General features: G+C 43.8%; 1 protein-coding gene across 4 annotated transcripts in view; it reads right to left on the bottom strand.

Annotated features, from left to right (window-relative positions):
• The window catches only part of MYLK (myosin light chain kinase), a 240,345-nt gene that overhangs the window by 39,492 nt on the left and 175,923 nt on the right, over positions 1–24,930 (bottom strand). For all 4 annotated transcript variants that reach the window (XM_077320437.1, XM_077320438.1, XM_077320436.1 and 1 more), the window contains 3 exons: positions 12,332–12,382; positions 11,241–11,368; positions 7,009–7,162 (listed from right to left, as the gene is read on the bottom strand). In XM_077320437.1, coding sequence (XP_077176552.1) covers positions 7,009–7,162; positions 11,241–11,368; positions 12,332–12,382 — 333 coding nt within the window. The remainder of the gene's footprint in view (positions 1–7,008; positions 7,163–11,240; positions 11,369–12,331; positions 12,383–24,930) is intronic.

Raw genomic sequence — 24,930 nt, 5'->3', positions numbered from 1 at the left:
ACTAATAAAATTTGTGGCAGGGTATTAGCTTTCATGAGCCATTGCTCACTTCTTCAGATATGGATCTGATGAAGTATCTGATGAAATATACATGCGCATGAAAACTTATAAGCAGAATTAAACTTTGTTCATCTTAAAGGTGCCACTGGACTCAAAATTTGTTCTATTGTTTCAGATCAACGTGGCAACCCACTTAGATTTATTCCTAGATACTGGCGTTGAGTTTTAACAGCCCCTGCGATCAAGATCTCTCAAGCCCTGTTGAACTAGAGTTACCTGTCTGAGCCAGGCAACTGGTGGGAAGGCTGGGAGTGGGAAGTGAGATGTCAGTGGCATTGCTGCGTCACTCCCTGCATTGTGCAGGGGGCTGGACTAGATGATCCTGGAGGTCCCTTCCAACTCTAAGATTCTACAACCCAGAAGTAACAAAGGGTAACTCTAGGTTTTACCATAGAGTTCCTGGCAGTTCCTAGTGTTATGCTACCTGCAATCCAGAAGTAATGTTACTTTTAAAATTTCTCTTCCACAGCTGTTCCAAGTAGTGGTGGCCAATGGAGCTTGCCAGTGGGAGGCCTGGCAAGAATACACTGAACCCTAAGGGAGGTGCAGTGTGCCTGTATGCTTTGCTCAGAGCAACAGCTTATGCATACGTAGAAGTGTGTACATGTGCATTGGTAACACAGCTAATGAATGTCAGACAATACCGTGTCAAGCAAAGGCCAAGGATTTTTGCCCACTGCAACATGGCTTTCAAGTATCATTTACTTACTAGAAAATAAGCCTGCTGTTGTTTAAATACAGAGGGCACTAGGTGTTAGTCGGGGACCCCCCCGCGGCGCGGCCTACCTCACCCAGCGGAGTCCGAGTGGGTCTGTGTGCGGGGCGGGGCAGGGGGTGGCGGGCTCTAGGGGCTCTGGCGGCAATCGCAGCCCCGCCGCCACCGCCGATCGCGGCCCTGCCTCTGCCGCGGATTGCAGTCCCGCCGCCAATCGCAGCTCTTCCGCCGCCGCCGATCACGGCTCCATCGCGCTGGCGGCTCTGCTGCTGCTGCCAGCTCCGCTGCCACTGGCAGGTCTGTCGCTTCGCGCCTCCCGATTAGTCAGTCCGGCGGCAAGGGACCAATTGCGAGCCACACTGCATGTGGCTCACAATTGGTCCCTTGCCGCCAGACTGACAATCGAAGGACCCAATCGGTAGGCGCTTCGTGCCTGCCGATTGGCCCCTTCAATTTTCAGTCCGGGGGAAGGGGCCTATCGGCACCCTTCCTCATCCCGGACAGGGCCTGCCCTCGGGGCCCTTACTGCTTTATTTAATCTGCTCCGCTAGGAGCGGTTAAAGATTTCCCCACAAGACAGAATGGCAGGCATTCACTTATATAATTAAAAAGTTAAAGGAGTACACATGAAGCAGCCTTATACCAAGGCCTATTTAACTTTATCCCATTAAAAGACTTTAAATCAGGGTTATAGTGCGAGTGTGGCAAAATGGGCTCTAAATGTTGCATTCGTTAGGCTGTAAGAACACTGAACATCTTCAAGAATCCTTACACAGATGCCAGTACTTTCAGCAATTTCTAGAATACAGAATAGCCTATCATGCATTGATTACATCCTTAATGGACAGCTGTGTCATACTCATCCCAATATTTCGTTTTTATATTTCATTTTTATATTTCATTCCACCTTACGTAATCATTTCCTGTGCTAACGTCCAAACCCAAATCACAATGTGAAACAGGAAGGATCAACAAAATAAATTGGCATACCTAGCCAATTAAAACATTCAGAAACGGGCAGTGCCACACCAACAGGCATGCAGAGAATCATATGTTTGGATGTACCGTATTTGCCGGCGTATAAGATGACCCCCCCAACATTTCCACTCAAGAGTTTGTTACATTACATTACAGTACTATGGGCCACTCTGGGCAGCTATGTCTATCCCAACTGAAGTGCACTCGGCGTATAGGACGACCCCCCCACTTGGAGGTATGTTTTTCAGGGGGGGAAAGTAGTCTTATACACCAGCAAATACTGTACTTCCTTGTTTTCATTTTAGTTGTTGTTTTATAGGACATATCTTTAAACCGCTCAGGGAGCGGTAACATATTTTGTTAAGGGGGCTGTGAGTGGAGAGTGGGCGGGGCAGTCCGGGTGTGGGCCTAATCAGAAGGTGTAAAGTGCCTTCCAATTGGGCCCTCACCTGGACAGGCCAGAGTTCTAGCCAGTATGGAGGCGCGGAGTGCCTCCAAACTCACCCCCCCCCACAGGAAGTGCAGGCTCTTCCTCACCAACACTCCGATGACAGGACCTCCAGTGAGGAGGGGAGGGCGCCGGCCATGTCTTCCCCGTGGCCCGCCAAGCACAGGCAGCGGGTGTGCTTGGTGGGTTGCGGGGAAGCCGCAGACTCGCTGGGAGGGAGGGGACCGGGGATGGCTCCCCTGAGGCCCGCCAAGCACACCCGCCGCCCTTTCAAGGCAGCAGGTGTGCTTGGCGGGCCACAGGGAAGCCATGGCCTCGCCAGTGTGGAGGGGGCCATGGGTGGCTTCCCTGCAGCCACCAAGCACATCCACAGCCTCCCTGGGGCGCTGGGTGTGCTTGGCACTAGGGAGGGGCTCTCAAAGCCCATTATTACTAACGGGCTTTGAAGCTAATCTTTAACCGCTCCTGCCAATAGGCCCCTTCCTCATGACTGACAATCGGAGGGCCTCCGATTGTCAATCCGGCAGCAAGGGACCAATCGTGAGCCACGCGCAGTACGGCTCGCGATTGGTCCCTTGCCGCCAGACTGACGAATCAGGAGGCGCTTCGCGATCTGCCCCCATTGACTGCACTCACGGCGGCCTCGCCACCGCCATTCCTTTGCCCGCCACCCACCAGCCAGCTCCCCACCACCCTCTGCATGCAGCCACCCCAGCGCCCTCTAGCGTTTTCATGGCAGACTCAATACAGGGTGGTTTGCCAGTGCCTTCCCCAGTCATTACCATTTACCCCCCAGCAAGCTGGGTACTCATTTTACCCACCTCGGAAGGATGGAAGGCTGAGTCAACCTTGAGCAGGCTGCTGGCTGCTGGGATCGATCTCCCAACCTCATGGACATCGCTTTAGACTGCATTTCTGCGACTTACCACTCTGCGCCACAAGGATATATCCCCTTAAAAGCACTTACACTGTTCGTGAACTTCCTAATATTAGTTGCTCTTACACAGACTTCCACACTGAAGGAAGACAGCAACAGACATTCTCATGCCATAATGACCATGGTTCTGAGCAGACGGATAGATCTTTAACAGCTCAAAGAATTGGCCATGCCTTTTTTAAAGATATAATTTCCTGTTAAAATCTTCCTACCCATATTAGGGAGAAAGCTGGGTTTGATGTGTGCATCAAAATAAAATCAGACTTTGAACTGGGGGTGCTTGTCTAACATGAGCATTCTGCAATTGCTATACCACTCAATTCCTCGTTAGTTTGAACTGGAAATCAAGTGGCAGGGCAGGAAATTATATAATAGTTCTGGAGACCTGTGAGTTAGCTAGTAAGATTTCTCTTTTGCATAATGTATGTTTCAACTACCTATCTTGTGACTAGTTGTATTAGCTACTGTTCTTTTGGCTAAGACCATCAAAGTACAAACTGCCACAGTAACTCACAAAAGGTCTTACTTTTTATGGACTCTATGGAAAATGAAATAGCTGCTTTAGGAATTAAATACATCCTTAAGGTGGCTTTCTTCATCTTAGAATGACAGTTACCTTAGCTTCTCTTTTTAATTCGAGTTATCATATTACTGTTCCATGCTATTATTAGCTATTGCGATATTTGTCTGCCAGATGAAGAGCAGACGTAAAGTAACAATTAATTCCTTTCCATGGGCTAGCCTGTTTAGCCAGAGAAGGTATTTAATATACTGCTGAAGCCAGTTGGACGATGTCCATGCCGACATTACTGGCAAAGACTGCACTTGAGATTCATCTGTGGGAGAAAAATGAAACCATAAAAGGCCATAACTGAACTCTGTTACCGCTCTCAGGGCTTGGGGGTCACTGCAAACTGCTCTGCTTTCATTGGGAAAAAAACACTCTGCAGCTTATATTTCCAAGACAGCAGAAGACTGTAATTTAAAGGCATTATTCCATATGGATGTTAATGAATTCTATCTTTAGTATAAACATAGATGGAGAAAAGGAGGAGTGGGGAAGTCTTTTATTTTTTTTAATAAAAAAAAGCTTGGGAGGCATCTTGATATAGCCAACAGATTCTACAGTCAGTGAACTTTCCTCTTAAAAAATCAGGACTTTCCACTCAGCATTCTGCCTTCAGTATTCCTTTGGATCCATCATGTATAATTCTATGTATCATTTTGAAGCTCCATGCTGACCCTGGCATTTCATTTCTTTTTAAAACTGTGTTGTAACAAGGCTCTTTTTGATCTCTTGCACCATTAAAAATTGGCCACATTATTTTCAGCACAAAAGCTGAAGGCCTGAAACATGATCTTTATAAAACCAAGCTTCAAGTTCTTTGAATTCTGGGGAAATATCGGTATCTATCAGAAAAATATATGAAGAATGAGAATATGCTTTGAAACGCATATACCAGTTAAGGGATTCTAAGCCTCCTAACTACAGACAGCACATTAAAATAGTGGATTACCAAGTTTCATTTAATTTTTTAAAAAACATTATAATTTAATTTTGTCAGACATGCTTTAGCCATTTATTGGCACTTTCTGCTTCCATTTTATCCTCTAATGCTTATTATTGAAATTAACTTAGCATCTTTTTAAAAAAGCTAAACATTCCTTCAATACTAAAACTTTCCTCGCAGCATCAGTCCATCCCAACAACAAATATTGTCTCCTGAGACAATCATAGGTCCTGAGGGGGGGGGTACAGTGGACAAACTAGTCCAAATATCAAAACAGCTGTGTATGGAAGACCTTTGACACTGGAACAGCCTTTGTTCTCTGCTTGATGTATTGTGATCAGCTCAGCTCCTGGATTAGCATGGAGGCTCAGTGGATCTTTAACTTATTTTATTTATTTATTTAGATTTAGATTTATATACCATTGTTCCCAAGTAGGCTCCCGGAGGTTTACAAACAACAAAAGAATAAAAAAACAATAAAACCCCATAATTTCCCTTAATATTACGACAACTGCTACTACTACTACTACTACTACTACTGCTGCTGCTTCTACTACTACGGTGGCAGGCGAAAAATCCACTATCTATCTCATCCCCTCGTCCAGCCAGGGACCAACCTTCCTGCTGTTCTGCTAGTGGGAGTGAGGTATCAGATCAATCAGAAAAGACATGGGGGAATCCCAAATCGAATATCAGGACCCTGCCCTGGCCTCAACCGTATGCCTAGTGGAAGAGCTCCATCTTGCATGCCCTGCGGAAAGTTGACAGCTTGTAGACATTGCCAGGCCATGGCAAGAAGTATTACTCCTCTGGTGTGGCCCACTGGCACTGAAGACATATCCTGAAGGGAGTCTCAAAGGACTTTGCAATCACTTTCCCCTAGTCCCCCTACAAAAGATACCCTGTGAAGTAGGTGGGGCTGAGATGAACTGTGACTGACCCAAGATCACCCAACTGGCTGTATGTGCAGAATCAAACCCAGTTCTCCAGATTAGAGGCTATGCTCTTAACCACTAAACCAAGATGGCTCTCAATTACTAATAGATTGCTTGAGTAACTAATTGATTGCTTGATTGACTTCAAATGTTTGACTTACAACTTCAGCAAAATGATTGCTTGATTGACTTACAACTTCAGCAAAATGCAGCCTAAACATACGGACTTGAGCAACACTTCTGATAGCAGTACGAATAGCCTTAAGATATTGAACAGCTTACCTCTTCTTATCCACAAAACAACTGCTCTTCTAAAAAGCATTGTTCAGGCTCAAGGGCACTCTGTGATTCTGGGGCCCTGGACAAAAGTCCAGGATGGGCCCCCAGAATCACTACCCCGCTATCACTGCCACTGCCTGCTGACAAGGAAAGGGTGGCCCTTGCCTCCTGTGACTTGGGAAGAAGCCAGCATTGCCACTACAAGCCAGAGACCTGAGCCCCAGGGCATGTGGAAGTGACTATAGGGGCCCTTCTTTTCCCCCTCCTTGGAAACAGGCAGCAGAGGGCAGCTGGGGTCTGGGGTACCTGCTGCCCATTGGCTAAAATCACCCATGCTATTTATATATTTGTTCAATTATTACTTGGTGTAATAACCTGGAGCAATTACTCTGGTGTAGTGGTCAACAGTGATAGTCTCTAATCTGGAGAGCCAGGTTTGATTCCCTGCTTCTCCACATGCAGTCAGCTGGGTGACATTGGCCTAGTCACAGTCCTGTTTGATCTGTTATCTCGGAGCAGTTCTATCAGAGTTCTCCCAGCCCCACCTACCTCACAGGATGTCTGTTGTGGGGAGAGGAAGGGAAGGTCATTGTAAGTCATTTTGAGACTCCTTTGGGTAGTGAACAGCAGGGTATAAAAACAAACTCTTCTTCTACTACTTAAGTAGCAGTTTAGATTTCTATGAATTTATATATGCTGAACGGCCCAAGCTAGCATGATTTTGCCAAATATCAAAAGCTAAGTAGAGTTGACCCTGGTTTAGTTCTTAGATGGGAGACCAACAAGTTCAAGGTTACTATGTGGAGGTAGGCAATTTCTCTGTTTGTCTCTTGCCTTGGAAACCCTACAGGATCACCATAAATCAGCTGCAACTTGACAGAACTTTCTATCAGCACCAACAAGAATTCTGACTCCTTTAATCTCATCAACTTTTGTTGCCAGAAACATGGCAAACTATTGATTGTTTTTCTCTGAGAGGAATAATTTTGATTAAAGATAACTAAGCTTTAGCTGGAGCTCCAAGAGTCTTTGTCCTCCATGCCTGTCTGTTCTTTCAGCGTCTATGATCCCAGCGATTTGAGGCCCAACACAATGAGAAAATGGCACGTTTACAACAATCATAAACTGTAATCTAATATACTTACCTACAATGGTAAGGTTAACCTGGGCTTGTCTGCTGCCCTGTTTGTTTTCCACCACCAATGTATAACATCCACAGTGTTCCTGCTTTGTGGAGGTAATAGTTAGCTTACTGCTGTTCTCAGCATTCTCAACTTTGATGTGCTCATTCTCTTGGATCTGTCAAATCAAAAGGGAGAGAACAAGAGAGGCATTCTGAAAAATATAATGCTAAGTAGGAGTTGCAATACAGAACTTAACAACAGACAAAAATTATGTCTGGATGGGCTGACCTGCCTCTTTTGCCCCTGTTGTTATCCTCCCTCTACTAGCTCTTATGATTATTTCTGTTTCTTATGACTATTTCCAGCAGCTTGGATCCCCAATCAATAAGCTATCATCTCAGTACATACTGTCTGTCACACACACCCAGAAAGAATTGACATTAACAGTTGCAGACCTATTTATTTAAACCTTGCATTGATGGTGTCTCCTTAATTTTGTACACTTATTCAAATAAGTATGATTTCTGCTATAGTCACACATTTTTTTTCCACAATGTTATTTTCACATCCCTCAGCTGTAGGACTCAGGAGCAAGCTCTGGACTCGTACACCACCTCTGATCTCCTTTCCCTATGTAACGGTCAAACCCAAACTGGGAAATCCCACCTCTGTTTGACCATGTGAGTTCTCTTTCCCTTGCATATTAAGGAAAAGCCATCTTGGTGCAGTGGTTAAGGTCTCTCATCAGGAGAGCTCTGTTTGATTCCCCACTAGCTTTTTGGAGTTATGATCTATCAGACCTTGTTTATTCAATTACCTTAAAATAAAGATCACAACAGCAACTCTGATGTTTTCTCAGATAAGATTAAAAAGGTAAAGGTATCCCCTGTGCAAGCACCGAGTCATGTCTGACCCTTGGGGTGACGCCCTCTAGCGTTTTCTTGGCAGACTCAATACGGGGTGGTTTGCCAGTGCCTTCCCCAGTCATTACCATTTACCCCCCAGCAAGCTGGGTACTCATTTTACCGACCTCGGAAGGATGGAAGGCTGAGTCAACCTCGAGCCGGCTGCTGGCATTGAACTCCCAACCTCATGGGCAGACAGATTCAGACAGCATATCGCTGCCTTACCACTCTGCGCCACAAGAGGCTCTTCAGATAAGATTACCAAGTTATTCAATCATACTTTTTCTGAGCGTGGCACAAACTAGTATCGTTTTCCCACACACTTGTTCAATCCTTGCCTTCAATCTCAGGAGTCAAGAAAAAACTCTTTTCTTTTTAGAAACACATTATAGAAGAGAACTTTGCAGCCCAGTCAGTGACTCCTGGGCTTCATAACCCATTGCCCCATACTTAATCCTTACCCCAAGGCCTTCAGCTTCACTATTTCAAATGGGAAACCACCACAGTAGGAAAGCACATAGCCACCACATTAAGTGTTGTTCATATATGAAACAGAAATTGCTGTGGAGGCACTCATGCTTTCCATCATAAAGTATGGATGGCAGACATTATTATCATCATCAATTAAATTTATTTCCTGCCACTCATGGCAAGCTGTCTCATGGTGGGTTACATAATATTCTAACAATACATGTGTACATGTGCCAGACAGCCACAGCCTGAGCAGCATACCCAGAAAATTGTTGAGCCCTTGTAGATGCTGTGCAAACCATGGAAGTGAAACTGCTAACATTTCATGACAGGCCAGTATTAATTCCACATTAAAAGATGCTAAAAAACGTAGTCTATATACTATCAGCTGTTGACTGCTGTTGATCTGCAAATGCTTCACATTCCCAAAGTGGAAAGAGCAAATAAATCACATGGACAAAGATACAGATCTATTCAATTTCAAAGGGCACCAAATTCAGTTTGGCAGCACAAGTCTGCAAGTGTGTTGTATATTTTGAACTCCCTCAGTCTCTCCAGAGCCAAGATGACAGCCACAGCACAGAATGTGAAGAATATTTAAAACTGGATTTTGACAACAATTAGGCAATAAAGACCCTGAAGAAGACAGATGCTTCAAGAGCTGCAAGAAGCAGCACAGTGTGTACTAAATGGGAAAACAGACAGCAGTGTCCGTGACCTCCTTCCTACCCCATTTCCTGTTAGGTAAGAGTTTCTCCAGTTCATCCACTGAGTTTCATTAAAATGAAGATGATTTAGTCTGACTTTTCCTGCTGTACATCTTAAAACACAGAAGGTCTATTGCAAAGACTATTTTGGCAAAACAGCACTAAAACTAACTCGAGATAGCTGATCCTGCAGGACTGCTAATCAAAACAAAGTATACTGGAAAGGAAGATATCTTTAAATCTTAGCTGTTCCCTTTTCCTTAAAAAAAACAGGGGGGGACTCCCCCCATGCTAGTCTTTTCAGTCTCTCACCAATCATAGTCAAGCCTCAGTCCAAACACAATTCTGAGGAATAGAAGAAGCCCAAATATCTACTGTAAGCACTGTTCCCAGGCAATAATCATGCAACTGGACCATCTATGCAGTCAGTTTCCATAGGATAAATTCATCTTGTGTGGCCTTTTACTGAGTGATTGTGAAAGCACCCAGCATGATGGTAAGGCAACCAGAACCTGGGAAACTCTGAAAAGTGGCTTGGAATATAAATGAAAAGTAGCAGTCTTGCAGCCAGCCGGAAATGACTGCTAGGGCAGTAAAGCTAGAGAATCACTGGGAGCGCCACACAGCAAAATGCATCAAGTATATTGGAAATGATCAGTTAGCACTAACAGGAAATGTCCAAGCAAAAAAGAAAGCATCCTAATGTATTGCCTTCAAGGGGTTGGCATTCTCCTCTGCTTAATTTCTGGCATTGGTCTGATAAGCTCTCTGCTTTTAAAGGCATGGAAACCCAGTACCCAGTACAGGAACAATTTATTTTTATCATTCCTCTTCTTCTGTCTCCAGCTGCTATCTCATATTTGGGCCTGAATTCTGCTCAGTCACTGAGAAGCAAAGAGACTATTCCATACTGCATAAGCGCTACATTGTCAGGAAAGAAAACTAGTGTCTAAACCAGCCTTTTTCAACCTTTTGACTGTGGAGGAGCCCCTAAATTTTTTCCAGACTTCGAGGACCACCAGAAGTTGTCAGTTTGGTCACCCCCTGCCATGCCTCCAGAAGTGACATCACTATTTGCACCTTTAGTGCTCCTTTTGCCCCCCCCCCACCGTCTTTACTACTACTCTGGGGGCTCTGCCTCATGTAGACTGGAAAGAAGAGTAGGAGCTGTGGAGACAGCCTGGACCCCCCCCCCTCCATATCATGCCATTTCAGAACTCCAAAGGACCCCCAGGGGAATCCCTGGTCTAAACACTTACCTATTCTGATCAAAAACAACTGCCCCAAAAGGCAGTTACAGTGACTTTTCTACATTCAAAAGGGGGTACAAGAGAACTGAGCAGCAGGAAGAAATTAAGCATATTTGTTGAACATAATGGAATCAGAAAAATAACAAAGAGAAATTATAAAAATGAAATGGTGAATTTAAATACCCACCCACCTTCCAAGGGAGTAGCTATTGACAAGCAAAGCACTGAATGGAGCAAACGTTCTCTTCTCTTTGATTTTAGATGTGAAATTTTAAAAATACACGTCTGGTTCATAATCTGAGGCAAGGTAAAAAACACTGTTGTCCAATATCTGAAGACCATCTTTGCCAGCCTTCACACTGCCCTAGGATGGGACGAAAAGTATTGGGCATGGCTGATACTTCTCATGGACAGGAAGGAATGGGAAGAGCTTACCAGCAAAACCATACTTTTCTCAAGAGTATTATTATTATTATTATTATTATTATTATTATTATTATTATTATGTATTGCTAATATGCTGTGACATTCTTGTGTGAGGCACTTTATAGAGCTTCATAAAGAGAGCTAAAGACTCTGCTCTGCTAATGACTCCAAGGAAAAGAAACAGCCCATGTCAAAAAATATCTGTTAAGGCATCAAAGACCTTTTCTTGTGAGCCCTTCGAAATGCATGACTACAAAAAGCCCCTGGAGACTAACACTGGTGCCCATTGACACTGCTTCACCACCAATGAATTTGCTGCAAGCATTTTGGGTGTATCAGGTGTCCTTGTTCAAACAGACGAGTAAGTAATATTAGTCTTTTTAAATGTATCTGGCTGCAAGATCTGTCTATATACACAATCCCTACTCCTCCAGGACTCCAATCATTTTGATGCAATCCATGTTTCAAATCACGCACAGGGAGGGCTCTGTTACCTGCTTCCGGAATTTCATCCAGGTACATGTCAATGGTGCAGTTCCTGTGACTTTACATAATAGCTCCACTGATTCTCCAGCCCGAACTTTTTGGTCTTCTGGGAACTGAACAATCTGAGGGGGAAGAGCTGACAGAAAAGTTTCCTTTAGAGCTAGGGTCTCAACTGTGCAATCTGTAACTAGGGGAGATACAAGCTTGCCCTCAGCCTGCTATTTCAATTTTTATACTTTGATTGGCTTAGAACATGCACTCAATCCATCTCCTCTGCTAATCAATATGACACCATATCTCTGTTGCGGCAGGCCTGAAAACATCTTGATTTATTAAATATAATAATAAATAAATTTGATGTGGCCCCATTTCTACATAAGGGAAGATATATCTAACTCAACGTTCTGTGCTGATAACTTCAAATTATCATGTAAACATATGCAAGCAGTTACATTAAACAAGCATTAGCAATCCACCATTTTTCAGAGCCCAATCCCAAAGATGGCAAACACCTAACAAAAATTGATAACTCTTTTCACAGATCAGGAAATGCTCAACTGCATACCTGCTTGATTTGAATGCAGCTCACCAGCTAATATTAGTGGAAACTTCCTGCTTCTGTTTGCCTCAGATAGCAAAAGCAAGGTGAGGTATCAAATGTGTCCTGGGGGTGGCTCTCAAACCATACAGGTTTAGTTCAGTATAAGGGCACTTCTTGCATGGTTTGAAATCAGTCAACATACAATACGTTCCCAATTCGGGCAGCCACGTATTTAGGATGACAGAAATGTCTTCAATAGCTCTTCATTCTTTCTTGACTTAGGCAGATTTACTTAGAGGGAGCCTGATACTCTCTGTTTCACAGAACTACATTATCCTTTTAAAGTGCTGAGTGAAGAAATCCAAAATATTGTAGCACACTAATACTGGGAAACTGAAAAACCTCTACAGATATCCTCTGGATGAAAGAAAAAATAAGAGGTGAGAAATGCTGTCCTGAGACACCACTTACCCCAAGTGACAGCCTTTCCAAGTAACTGCCAATAAAAAGGTGTTTGTCCTTTATATTTCTATTAGCAATTAACAATTCAGTCAATACCTGCTTTGGGTGGGGTCTTTGGAGCTGGTTTCTTCTTCACAGTTGCCTCACCTAATGAGAAAAAAAAACCAATTAGGAAATAAGCAGTTGGCTTAATTTGTGTATCTGTGAGTAAAAAACTTTTGTTCGTTTAGAAAACATGTACATTCCTGGTTCTGCTTAATCATGCACATTTTGACTGAGAGCCAGTTTGGTGTAGTGGTTAGGAGTGCGGACTTCTAATCTGGCATGCCAGGTTCGATTCTGCACTCCCCCACATGCAACCAGCTGGGTGACCTTGGGCTCGCCACGGCACTGATAAAACTGTTCTGACTGAGCAGGAATATCAGCGCTCTCTCAGCCTCACCCACCCCACAGGGTGTCTGTTGTGGGGAGAGGAATGGGAAGGCAACTGTAAGCCGCTTTGAGCCTCCTTCGGGTAGGGAAAAGCGGCATATAAGAACCAACTCTTCTTCTTCTGATTACGAGATGCTGCTGAGAGATTATCCCAGTGCTGGTTCTAAAACAAAACGTTTAAAATGCAAAGTTTTGCAAACCCTTGTCTAAGGTGGCTGGCCATTCCCTAGCATTCATCTCCTTTTGAAAACTTTGAATGGTTGCTGCTCTTTTCAAAATCTGTGAAAAAGGTTGTAAAAGCAGGGGATTAGGAGTCCTTCCTCTTTTCTGCCATTTATTGGTAATTTCCACCACCAAGAGAAATTCCTATTGCTGCATCAACAGCTTAAGTGTATCTCAGATTTTCAAGTTGTTCAATATATATGTGAGCACTACCAACATGGGTTTGGAAAATGTCAACTAACACATATGCTGAATCCGGTTGTGCATCATATCTCTCTCACACAAAAGACAGTCACAGAACTAGACCTCTGCCTAAAGTTTCTGCTTCAATAATCTGTGTGTGGGGGGAACCTCGTGCAACTATAGCCAAAACATGATATATTTTACTGGGAATAGAAGGCAGAACAATATCAACACATGACAACTACCAACAATGGGCCATGTTTCTCCTTTCTCCACCAGGACACGTGACAAAGGGATGCTAATATTCATTTGGCTGCATGATTCCCACAAAATCTACTCTTCTCCTAAAGCTTTGTTAACTTTTTCTACAAAATCTTATGTGGCATTCATTGCCTAATATCTCCTGGAGCATGTATATGTTTGCGTCAGTCCCAGAATGCATTTGTTTTTTATGGGTAGTGTTGGAGTAGATTAGTCCCTCACCCAATTTAATGAATCAATTCTTTGGAAGTAAGATTTTTATATATAAAAATTGACTGAAATTTACATATCATCATAGGCTGGCATCACAGCAGTACAAGTTCATAAAAGTCACAGTAAAACCACCATGTGAAAAAGTGCAACGGCTGAAGGCTATCTGAAAAGAAGCCTAGTAACAGGTAAAATTAACCAAGTTTCTTTAATTGAGATTGTGCACACCCTTTATGAAGCAAATTGTACTCTCTTGTTACCATTCACCATGTTTAGAGTGTGGCATTTACCCACAAGGGATAAGTGTCACGCATGTAGTTTCTTCTACAAAAGCAATATCCATCTGTACACAGCCCGTGGCGCCACGGGCGCCACGGACTGTATAAAGGAGTAAGGGGTAGTGGGGAGGAGTTAGGGCGGGACCGGTCCGGGATAAAAACTCGGAGGGGCCAATCAGGAGCCGCAAAGCGGCTCCTGATTAGCCCCTCCAAGTGTCCATCCCGCCCGAAGCAGGCAATGGGGAGCCGCGCGAAGCGCGGCTCCCCATTCCCTGCTTCACTCGCACAGTGACAGGTGAGTGCTTCGGGGGCCGTTCGCCATTTGGGGAGGGTGGGGGTGGTGGGAGCCGGCCTTCTCTCGGCCTCCGAAGTGCCCTCGCGGCAGCGAGGGCGCTCCGGAGGCAGAGAGAACGCCGTTCGCCGCTGGGGGAGGGTCGGGGTGGTGGGAGCCGGCCTTCTGTCGGCCCCGGCAGCGGCCTCGCCCGGCGAGCCCGCTCCCGGGGCCGACAGGACACCGTGGGAGCCTTTGGGGAGGGTGGGGGGGCAGGAGCCTCCTTTCCCAGCCCCCCTTTTCCCTCCGGCTTCTGCCGGGGCTGAGCTCTCCCTCGCACCCGCGAGGGAGATCTCCGCCCCAACAGAAGCCTCCTTTCCCAGCCCCCCTTTTCCCTCCGGCTTCTGCCGGGGACGGGCTCTCCCCCCCAGCCCATCTAGCGCCCATTTTATTGCAAATTAAAATGGGCTTGAAATCTAGTGTAAGAAATAAGTCAGGAAATTAACAGCTATTGTTTTAACATGCAGTTAAGCCCCCCTATGGTTTAATACAGTAGAGTAGCACAGTTATTCCTAAGGAGTCAAAGGTAGCACAGGTAAAGGCTAAGAAAGGGTAGAGGTATCTGTTTTATCTGGCCGCAGTGCTGTATTAAAATAAATTTGAATTTGAAAGGGTAGAGATATATACACTTGCTCCTGCCTGGTAACAAAAAGTACAGTAGCTATAAGAGGCTCAGGAAATGCTATAAAAAAGAGGTAATGTTTATGGGAGAATCTTGAAAAATGAAGGTGAGGCTGTTTGATAGAATCAAAGGCCTGCTCTCTTTTAAGCAGAGGCCATGTTCTAGAGAAGATACTAGTTACACATTTTTAAAATGCTCATCTTGTGACAGCACGAAAAAAACCCTCATGCTACATTTTACATTCTGCTAAGATTAAAAAGGATTTTGAAAGTTTGGCATGAAAGTTTTACATGCACTGAGAGTGCCCATACAAACTACTTCTAAATGATTGCTTTCATTTTGATCATCTCGATCATCCTGTAAGGCAATAATGAGAATACCACCACATGTCAGGTACAGATATATGGTAAAATATGTGAAAAATACATAAATTTCTTATCAGCAACTACTCAGAGTTCTGGCATGGTTCTGTATTACTTCCAAACTTCTACCATGGCCGAAATGTAGGCATGATTCTGTTCTGAAGCCAGAAGTGCTGAATGGACAGCTGCTGTCCCCATGGACCACAAGGCCTTCCTGCCTGTTGCCATTCCACCTGTAGTATATGTCATAAGTACCATTGCTGGCAGTTGGCAAGTCAGCTTCCCAGGTAAGATAAAGTGGCAGCCTGGAGAAAGACTCCTCTGACCTACTGATATATTATCATTCAGAACAGAAAAACTAGTGCAAGCAGTGAAAGCAGGACCAGATCAATACAAATGGTTGCCTGTAAATACAAACAAGAAAATACTTATTCAGGCCAATGGTATAAAAGGTAGATCAGCAGACTGTGAAATCTAGGATTTGAGTTCAAATGTCAAGATGTTTGGAGAGTAGAAGGAAAGAGAAGGGAGACCACATACATTGCTTTGAGCAACTTCAAGGAGGGACAAGACTAAAAATATTTATTGTAACAAAAATGCAAATGCACATATTAAAGGATCAATACACATTTATTATTGCTTTAAAGAAAAGTAGCTCTAAGAGACAGGAGTACATCAGTTTACCTAACCACAGACTGCACCTTTCTCCAAACTCCACCCCAACAATTTTTTCCCCTCCCTGCTACTTAAAGTTAAAATAGATTCAGGTAAGTAGCTGAAGACAAATTTGGTCTTACTAGTGCCACTGGACTCAAACTTTGTTCTAGAGTTAAGACTGTTCACCTGAGCTACGGAAAAGGCCATGGGCCTAATTCTACCAGCCCATTTCTTCAACAGCTACCAACTCCACAGAATTTTAATGCGATACCAAACTTGCAAAAATCCCACAATTTAGGTAAGAGGGGATAAAAAATGTTGGAAGGGAAAAATATTTTCAGCATAAAAGTACATTCAGGAAATTCATATATTGTCCCCTAATCTCATCGAAAACCATAAAGAATGTTACCAATGAGTTGAATTACCAGCAAGAATGATGTTGTTATGAAGCTTCAAGCAAGCAACCACAACTTTTAATGACTTCAGCAGCAGGAGTCAATGTCCTTCTCATCATTATGCCATAACAAGGCTTTTCAAAACAGAAGCTTATAGCTAAGCTTTTAAATCTCCACACTTAGGCTCTTTAATAAGCAGCTTAATATTTTAAAATGCTAGCCATCTAGCAGCTCCAACTTTAACTGTACATGCCAAACAACAAATATTTTGAGGAACATCAATCCCTTCTTCAGGAAACATTAATTCAGTCAAAGAACTGTTCATTTCAAGTTTCTATTTCTGAGACTGAATTATTTTTTTCATGAAGGGTCATGCATTATTTGCTGGTTCATGCAGCTGATCATTCTTAAATTGAAAACAATGATCACTGTGCATCTTTGCAATGGGAGAGGCAGGTCAAGGTCTCACAAAAAGCCTCAGCGAACATTAGCCAAGGGGATTTTTTGTTTTGCTCATCCTCTGCTCCTACTGTCTTCCGTAAACTCTTGTAACAGTTGCCACCCTACAAAGAACTCACTTATTCTCAATGCCAAACAACACCACTCCATAAGAACTTTCAAACAAGATTAGCTGTGGGATTTTTTGGAGTTCTATAGGGCAGTGATCCCCAACCCCTGGTTCAGGGTCCGGGACCGGTCCGTGGATCAGTCGGTACCGGGCCATGGCTCCTCCTCGTCCTCCTCCCCGGATGCTGCCTTGGGGGCTGCCCTGTCACTTTGCTGCCAGCTCACCTTTGGTGCTCTCCAGCGGCCACCATTGCTGAGTGAACAAAGTGACAGAAGAAATGGAAGCAGAGAAGGAGAAATGCACTGCCTTAAATAATTTCTGTCTCTTTTCTCACAGGCTCCCAAGTGAAGGTGAAAGGCACAAGTTCCACTATGGCAAGTCAAATGATAGCAGAGCATGTCTGACTGGGTAGGTGATGGGGTGGGGGGAACAGTGACCTACCTAATTGCCTCCCTTCTCTGGCATTTATTTTATTTCACTTATCTATAGCCCCTCTCTTTCACTGAGACTCAAGGTGGATTATAGAGTAAGGCAAGAAAGGAAAATGGAATTGTACAGCAGAAGACGTTTAATGAACAACACAACATGCCAGGAAATAAAAAGCTGACAGGCAATGAGAGACACATTAGATGATCTTAAGTGTTAGTATGGGAAACTGCTCCAGATATGGACAAAAACCTTCTGTTTCCTCAAGATCTCAGGAGTAAAAGCTTATAAACTAAAAGTTATCATAAACCTCAAAGAAAGGGGCATTGATGAAGATGGGGAAAACAAACCAACAAAGCTTTGCATAGTTAGTTGCAATAAAAGTAATAAGAAAGGATGATAAAACCCACAGCTACATATACAACAAAAATTAAATCAGATTAAAGTGAACCGACCATATTTTAAGTAAATCTGTCCAAAAGAAAACCAGAATAAATGTGGAAGTTTTACCAGAAGGCTGAAGACCTGCAGGATAGTTTTGACTGTACATGTTTATTTTGGGGAGTAATTTTGAAACCAGCATGGAAAAGAGCAAAGAAAAGGGAGAGAAAGAGAAACATTACAGTAGCATAGAGCCCATGTGGCTTCAACTACCCAGATAAGCGCTCATCCACTTCTATGTACGGTAATCAATAATAATCACCCTTTCCTTCCGTCTGTCCCTAGACAGCTATGCAGAATGTGCTATAAACAGAGTCCTCATGGAAAATTTTGCTCTTTGCCAGTATGAACTCAGTCACAGGTTGTCAGATCAGCATAAACTATAAAGTATAATAACCTGGCAGCGACTCAAGTAGCATACCTGGCATAATCTTAACTGAGTGCCATGGAGGAACGGCTTGCCCAGCTAGAAAAACAAATCTCTACTGTTTATACATACTATTGGCAACTGGATTTTCACTTACCCATTGAGAAAAGTTACAAACTTTATACTTAAATGGTAAAGCTCTATATACAGATCTTTCCAGCAGGAAATGCTGTGGATTATTTGTTTATCAAATCTGGACATTTGACTAGTGGGTGAGGTTTAAAAGAAAAATTTCTGGGGCATATGAGTAGGGAGTGATGGAACACAGATGAAGAGGCAGTGATATGAAGATCGCCAGTGACAGAACACAAAATAATCAAGGTGAATGAAATGATCTAGAATCAAATTTTAAACATTATTTTCCAGTCAATTTAGGACAACAGTAAATGCAGGACCAGGACCCCTCAGACATGCTCCTACTTGCCTTTCACTTCTGGGAAAACCTGGAGGTGATATCACGTTTCTCTAGGAGTCACTGGAAACTCTATGGTAAAAACATACAGTTTCTAGCAATTCCTAGAGATATGGGATGTCACTTTTAGGTTTTCTCTCTAAGTAATGTCACATTACACCCCATGCTGGCATTTTAAAATAACATTTCTCCTGCCACCACTTGGGTAGCCAACAATGAGGGGGGCCAGCAGGAAATTTGACTGCCGGAGGCCTAGCAATTGTACCAACACAGTTACCACTACTACTATCAATTTGGGAACCAGGAAACCTGTTGGGGAGGCTGGAGCAGTTAGGGAAGCACTTTCTAGCTGGTCAGTGGTACATCTGATCTTTAAACTTTAAAAGGTTATTTTAATGAGGCCAGGGTGGTAAACTGCATGGAGCTTTTATTCCAATCCCAGGTCGATTCAGTCCCTGCCGTCTACACTAAATGCGATTTCCGTTTGGATTTTGGGCGATTTAAATTTTCCTTCTGCAGCAAGAAGGATTGATCCGGAGTGACCCTACCTTTATTGTGCGATATCTTAAGAGTGCTTTTAATCCTCAATATCTGGATTGGGAAAGAAAGCGGTAGAGAACGTCTGATAGGCTACACTTGGTCATGTGACATGCTTGCCTTAAAGGAGAAGCCCCTAATTTCTCCCAACTTCTGTCGGTCCTGGATTTTTTCTACCTTCTCTGACTTTTTAGATCCTCTCCCCCCCACTCCAAGAAAGAAAGAGGCTCCCTGCTTGGCTCCTCTCCCCCCGCCTTCAAGAAAAGAAACAAAGAGGCTTGGCTCCCCTCCTCCCTTCTGAACTATCCTAACCACATGCAGAATACTTTCCTGTTTCAATGGTGGGGGGAGAGGAAGACCCGAGTTCAAATCGATCTGAATTCAACAGGATTGACAATGGAATAAACAAAGTAAGTGCAGACTCTGCCCAGGTCTACAAGTGCTTTTACCATTATTCTAGAGCACTCCCTAGTTGGTCAGCAGTGCATCTGTCCTTTAAGCTTTATTTATTTGTTTGTTTATTAAAAAAATTATTGACTGCTTCTCCCAGGCCAGCTCGTGGCAGTTTACAATAAAACCCCAATAAAACAACAACAAAATGCTGAGCAGCATAGTCTAGTCTATTCCCTTCCATCTTACTAGTTCACTCCTAATACATACCACCAACCAACCTTGGAGAAGAATCTCTCCTGTCCTAGATGGTCAGGACGTCTGGAGGGCCTCTAGAGGGGGGACCCAGATTTTCTGTAGCCTGGTCTCAACCCAATGCCTGGTGCAGAACTGTGATCGTTCTGACATGGCCTTCAGCTCTTCTGGGAGCTCATACCATTAGGTCGGGGCCAGGACCAAACAGGCCCTGATCCTGGTTGAGGCCAGGAGCACCTCCTGTGGGCCAGGAACCACCAACAGATCCAATTTGCAGAGCAAAGTGCCCTGTATGGGGCATAAGACAACAGGCAGTCCCTTAGATATGCAGGGCACAGTCCATTGGGTTGGTGTGAAGAGCCAGCAGCAGACTGTTGATATGATTATTTGGCTTGTGGCAGATAACTGTTCCCTGTTCATGAAGTGCTTTATATTTTTTCCCCACTCTGAAGAGAATGAAACGTGATCAAGAGCTTCTGACATATTTACTCTTATAACATACTCTTATGCTGATGCTGTAATGCACCATTCTGTTCAAGAAAGCAAGATCAACGCTAGGAAATCAAATCTGGGGAAATAATGAAGGAGCTTTCCAGAGATTTTCTTCTGGACATTGTCACTTGTGACATTTATTAACAGCTCACAGTGGGAAAACAGAATAATTTAGCCAAGACTTGTTTGACATAAATTCAGACAGGTTTCATACAGTAGTAAGCCTGAAGATTTATTTCCTTAAGGATCTCGGGTACTACAAAATAGTGTTCATTTGACAGAGAGAAAAATAACATTACACAATGAACTGTTTGAAACATTTGGAAGTGTTTTCCTTGACCACACAGAGAAAGTGTTTCCTTTTATTGTATACAGGGATTTTCAAATGTCCCTGCAAAAATGCTTTCCCATGTATGATTAGGTCAAGAAAAGACCGGGGGTGGGGGGTGGGGAGAGGAAGTCCATATTATTACTATTAGAGTTACTGAAACTTCTTTTAAAAGTTGCCCTTAGGCCAAATAAGCACAAGCCTAATATTTACAACAATACATAGTCACCAAGAGTACATAGGGATCCCAATATGTGGCATTCTAACAAAACCCTGGCTACCCAAGTCTCAGAGGCCACTGGCACAAGAGGCATGGTGGCTGGCTGAGCCCCTAAGGGCACAGGTGGGTAGGTTTGGCTAATGCTGTGCCGGCTACCTAAGTCCTGGAGGGCAACAGTGGGAGCCAGCTCCTTCTCTTGTTTTTCCTCTGTCAGTGGGGTTTGGATATGGGTGGACAGGGCCCCTCAAGCCTAGGATACCTGCCCCATATGTTCCACAGCTCAGGCTGCCCTTGATCAGTGTTGGAATGCAGGTACTGGGGTAATTGTCTTTTATTATGCTAAATGGAGCTGGAACCACATGGAACTTGCATGAATTTGCAGACAGGTGAATACTATCCATGTTCCAGTTGTTACAAACTGACTTTAAAGAAACATATTAGACATATCTATTTATTTTAGCTTCATTTCTCCCCAAATCTGAACATTGGAAAGCCCCATTAACTGCTTATTGATGAGCTGACCGACATGAAGACTGCCAAATGTACATGACAAACTCCTGCAACTCTGAGAAGCAAGAAGATCAATCTCATGATTGATAAGAAGAGCTCAGACCAACATGCTGTTTTGTGATACTGGGAAGATGTCATGGTTATAGCTCTTTGCAGTCCGCTAGGTGCAAAACAATAAATGAGGGGGGAAATAAGTCATGCCTCTGACTCTGTCTCTTAGGAGTGACATGTTGTCCAAAAGAAATGTAGAAAAGTCCAGGAGGAAGGCAGGATTTGCAACAGATTTCCTTTATGAGCAGCTTTTCTTTGCAAGCCAGAAATTTGTCCTCATACTTGGAGAATGTCTTGAGGCATCCAAAGGCCTATTGTCATCCTGCCCTTCCCTGGTTGAAAGGCTCACAAGCCTGTGAGAATCCCACCTCTTCAGGATCTTTGGGTAGGTAGCTATGAAACTTCATCAACTTGCTTGTTAAGAAACTGAGCTGAAACTAGGAGGACAGAAGGATAGCAGAGTGGTAATTCATAGCTTGCTGTTTATATACCACCAACCCCTGAGGCTCAGGGCGGTTCACATTACATGAAGAGGAATGGAACAATACATCAAACTCAGTAGCTATGTCCGAATGAATTGTTGTTGTTGTAGTTAGGTGTGAAGTCGTGGCCGACCCATCGTGGCCCCATAGACAATGATCCTCCAGGCCTTCCTGTCCTCTACCATTCCCTGGAGTCCATTTAAGTTTGCACCAACTGCTTCAGTGACTCCATCCAACCCCCTCATTCTCTGTCATCCCCTTCTTCTTTTTAGGATGCTGTCTAGATTTGCCATAGCTTTCCTCCCCAGGAGCAAGCGTCTTTTAATTTCTTTGCTGCAGTCCCCATCTGCAGTGATCTTGGAGCCGAACTATCTCCATTTCTTCCCCATCTATTTGCCAGGAACTGAGAGGGCCGGATGCCATGATCTTCGTTTTCTTGATGTTGAGTTTCAAGGCAACTTTTGCACTCTCCTCCTTCACCCACATCAACAGGCTCTTTAGTTCCTCCTCGCTCTCTGCCATTAGAGTGGTATCATCTGCATATCTGAGGTTGTTGATATTTCTCCCTGCAATCTTGATCCCATTTGTGACTCCTCTAATCCCGCCTTTCTCATGATGTGCTCCGCATACAAGTTAAATAGGCAAGGCAACAGTATACACCCGTGCCGAAATCCTTTCTCAATTTTGAACAAATCAGTGATTTGAATGGATAGTAACAATAATAACGGAACAATAAACAGGAAGAACAACAATCTAGCATAATAATAGTCTAACAGACCCATGGCTGATCAGTTCAGGCATATGGATTCATGTTAGGGAGGTTCAGGGGCCCAGGGGATGTTAGTTTTCGTTGACTTCAAACAAATGCCTGGCAGAAATGCTTCAAACAAATGCCTGGCTCTGTCAGGGTCCTGATCTCCTCAGGGAGCTCGTTCCACCAGGTGGGGGCCAGGTCACAGAAGGCTCTGGCCCTGGTTGAGGTCAAGCAACCTTCCTTGGGGCCAGGGATCACCAGCCAGTTGGAGGTGGTGGAACACAAAGTTCTTTGAGGGGTGTAGGCAGAGAGGCAGTCCCTCGGGTACACTGGGCCCCAGCCACGTATGGCTTTAAAGGTGACTACCAAAACCTTAAGCCTGATCCAGAATTCAACTGGTAACCAGTGCAGCTCTTGGAGAATGGGCTGAACATGGGACCCCCATGGTGTTGCTGTGAGGACCCTGGCCGCTGCATTCTGGACCAGCTGTAGTTTCTGGATCAAGGTTAAGGGGAGGCCTGCATCGAGCAAGTTGCAGAAGTCCAGTCTAGAAGTGACTGTCATGTGAATCACTGTGGCTAAGTGTTCCAGGGCCAAGTAAGGTGCTAGTAGTTTGGCTTGGCAAAGGTGGTAGAATGCCAGCCATGATACTCATGTGACCAGTGCCTCCATTAAGAGGGAAACATCTAAGATCATGCCTAGGTTTCTGGTGGAGTGAGCTGCTGATAGCTGCATACCATCTAGGTTGGGCAGGTGAGCTTTCTTGCTTGGACCATTCTTGCCCAGCCATAGGATCTCTGTCTTTGATGGACTGAGCTTCAGATGACTCTGCTTGAGCCATCTTATCACTGCTTCCAAGCTACTGGCTAATGCTTCTGGGGGAGAATCAGGGCGATCATCCATCAGGAGGAAGAGTTTGGGGCCAAAAATAACTGCATATTGGTGACATCCCAGCCCAAACTTCTTTACCAGTTGGGCAAGAGAGCGCATGAAGATGTTAAACAGGATTGGTGAGAGGACCGTTAAACATTTAGACTGCTTAATTTGCATAAAATTTGTACTCATGTTTGCATCCTTTTGTTTCAAGGGTTGTACTTTAATAACGCCTTTCAATAAACCTTTAATTCGTATCAGTAACACTTTGGAGTCTGTGTTTTCTGCTAATAATTTTGTACCCACGAGGATGAGAACCCTGAGTAAAAGAAATGTTGTGGTCAGCCAGGACTCAGGAATGAAGAGGACTCCACAGAGAATGAATGGTCCAGCATGGCCAGATAAGAGGCAGCAGAAGCTGACAAACAAGGGATCACTTTGGCATGACATTGGGGTCACTGTGGGTGGGCAGGTAGTTGTGAGTTCCTGCATTGTGCAGGGGATTGGACTAGATGACTCTGAGATGACCCAACTCTATGATTCTAAGAGAAGATGTAAGTATGCCAAGATTTAACAAACAAGAGCTTGTATAGAGTCACCTCCATTCCCCCAGCCCTGATCTAGCTGATGAAAGCCAGCTGTGTGTTCCAGATCTTCAGGATCACCTGCACCATTAGAGAGGCAAAGGTGCAGGCTTAGAGGAAAGCTGCAGGCTAAGTGGAAAAATGTTCACCTTATGGCTACCTGCTGAAAGTGATGATAAGTTGTTGCAGAATTGAGTTTGAGCAGCTGGTGGTTAATTATAAAATATCTCAAGAGACATTGTGGTGTGTATGGATGCAGCGTAAGCTATAGGCTGACACCTCCTTGCTTGAATCTAGAAAACCTTGACTTCTTGAATCAGACTCCTATATTTGCCTGACCTTTGGAACCCTGAATCTTGGACTGAAATGACTTTGTATCCTTCCTCAGCTTTGGTTATTTGAAAGAGCTATGAAGATTGCTGCAATCTGATACCACTACATGGCCAGACCATTACAAGAAGCTTCTTCAGGGAACTGGATTAACATCCAAGACTGGGAATTTCCTTGAGCTATAACACAGGGAATGGAATGTTCTCTGAAGTCTCAAAATTCAGCTACTGAGGTCTTTTGTACAATTCCTTCTAAGGTCCTGCACTTTGATAAAAAACAAACAATTCTGAGGCTTACCCACAAGCAAACTGAAAAGTTTCAACAGTAGTGAATGAAAAAGCAAAATTATACAGGTCTACATTTTGCCAAGAGCCTTGTAAAGAACTTTCAAATAAGAAACTCTTATTTTTTAAAAAGTAAGTTGCATATTGAGACTTGATGTTTATATAAACTGCAGAAACAGAAAACATCAGGGTTTTAAGTGGTGTGACTGCATAAACACGAATAAATCTATCTCTGTATGAAATTCTCTGCTACATATATAAGCCCTGAGGAGTAAAGTTTTAATAAGGTTAGCACTCATAAAACTGTGCAAACTTAAAGAAAATTATTTAAATAAAACTGGTTTTATTGCTCATTTTCATCAGATCATAGTTGAAATT

Source organism: Paroedura picta, chromosome 2, assembly GCF_049243985.1.
Source record: "Paroedura picta isolate Pp20150507F chromosome 2, Ppicta_v3.0, whole genome shotgun sequence".
In the NCBI taxonomy this organism is placed as follows: Eukaryota; Metazoa; Chordata; class Lepidosauria; order Squamata; family Gekkonidae; genus Paroedura; species Paroedura picta.
This window is presented reverse-complemented; position numbering and strand designations above follow the sequence as displayed.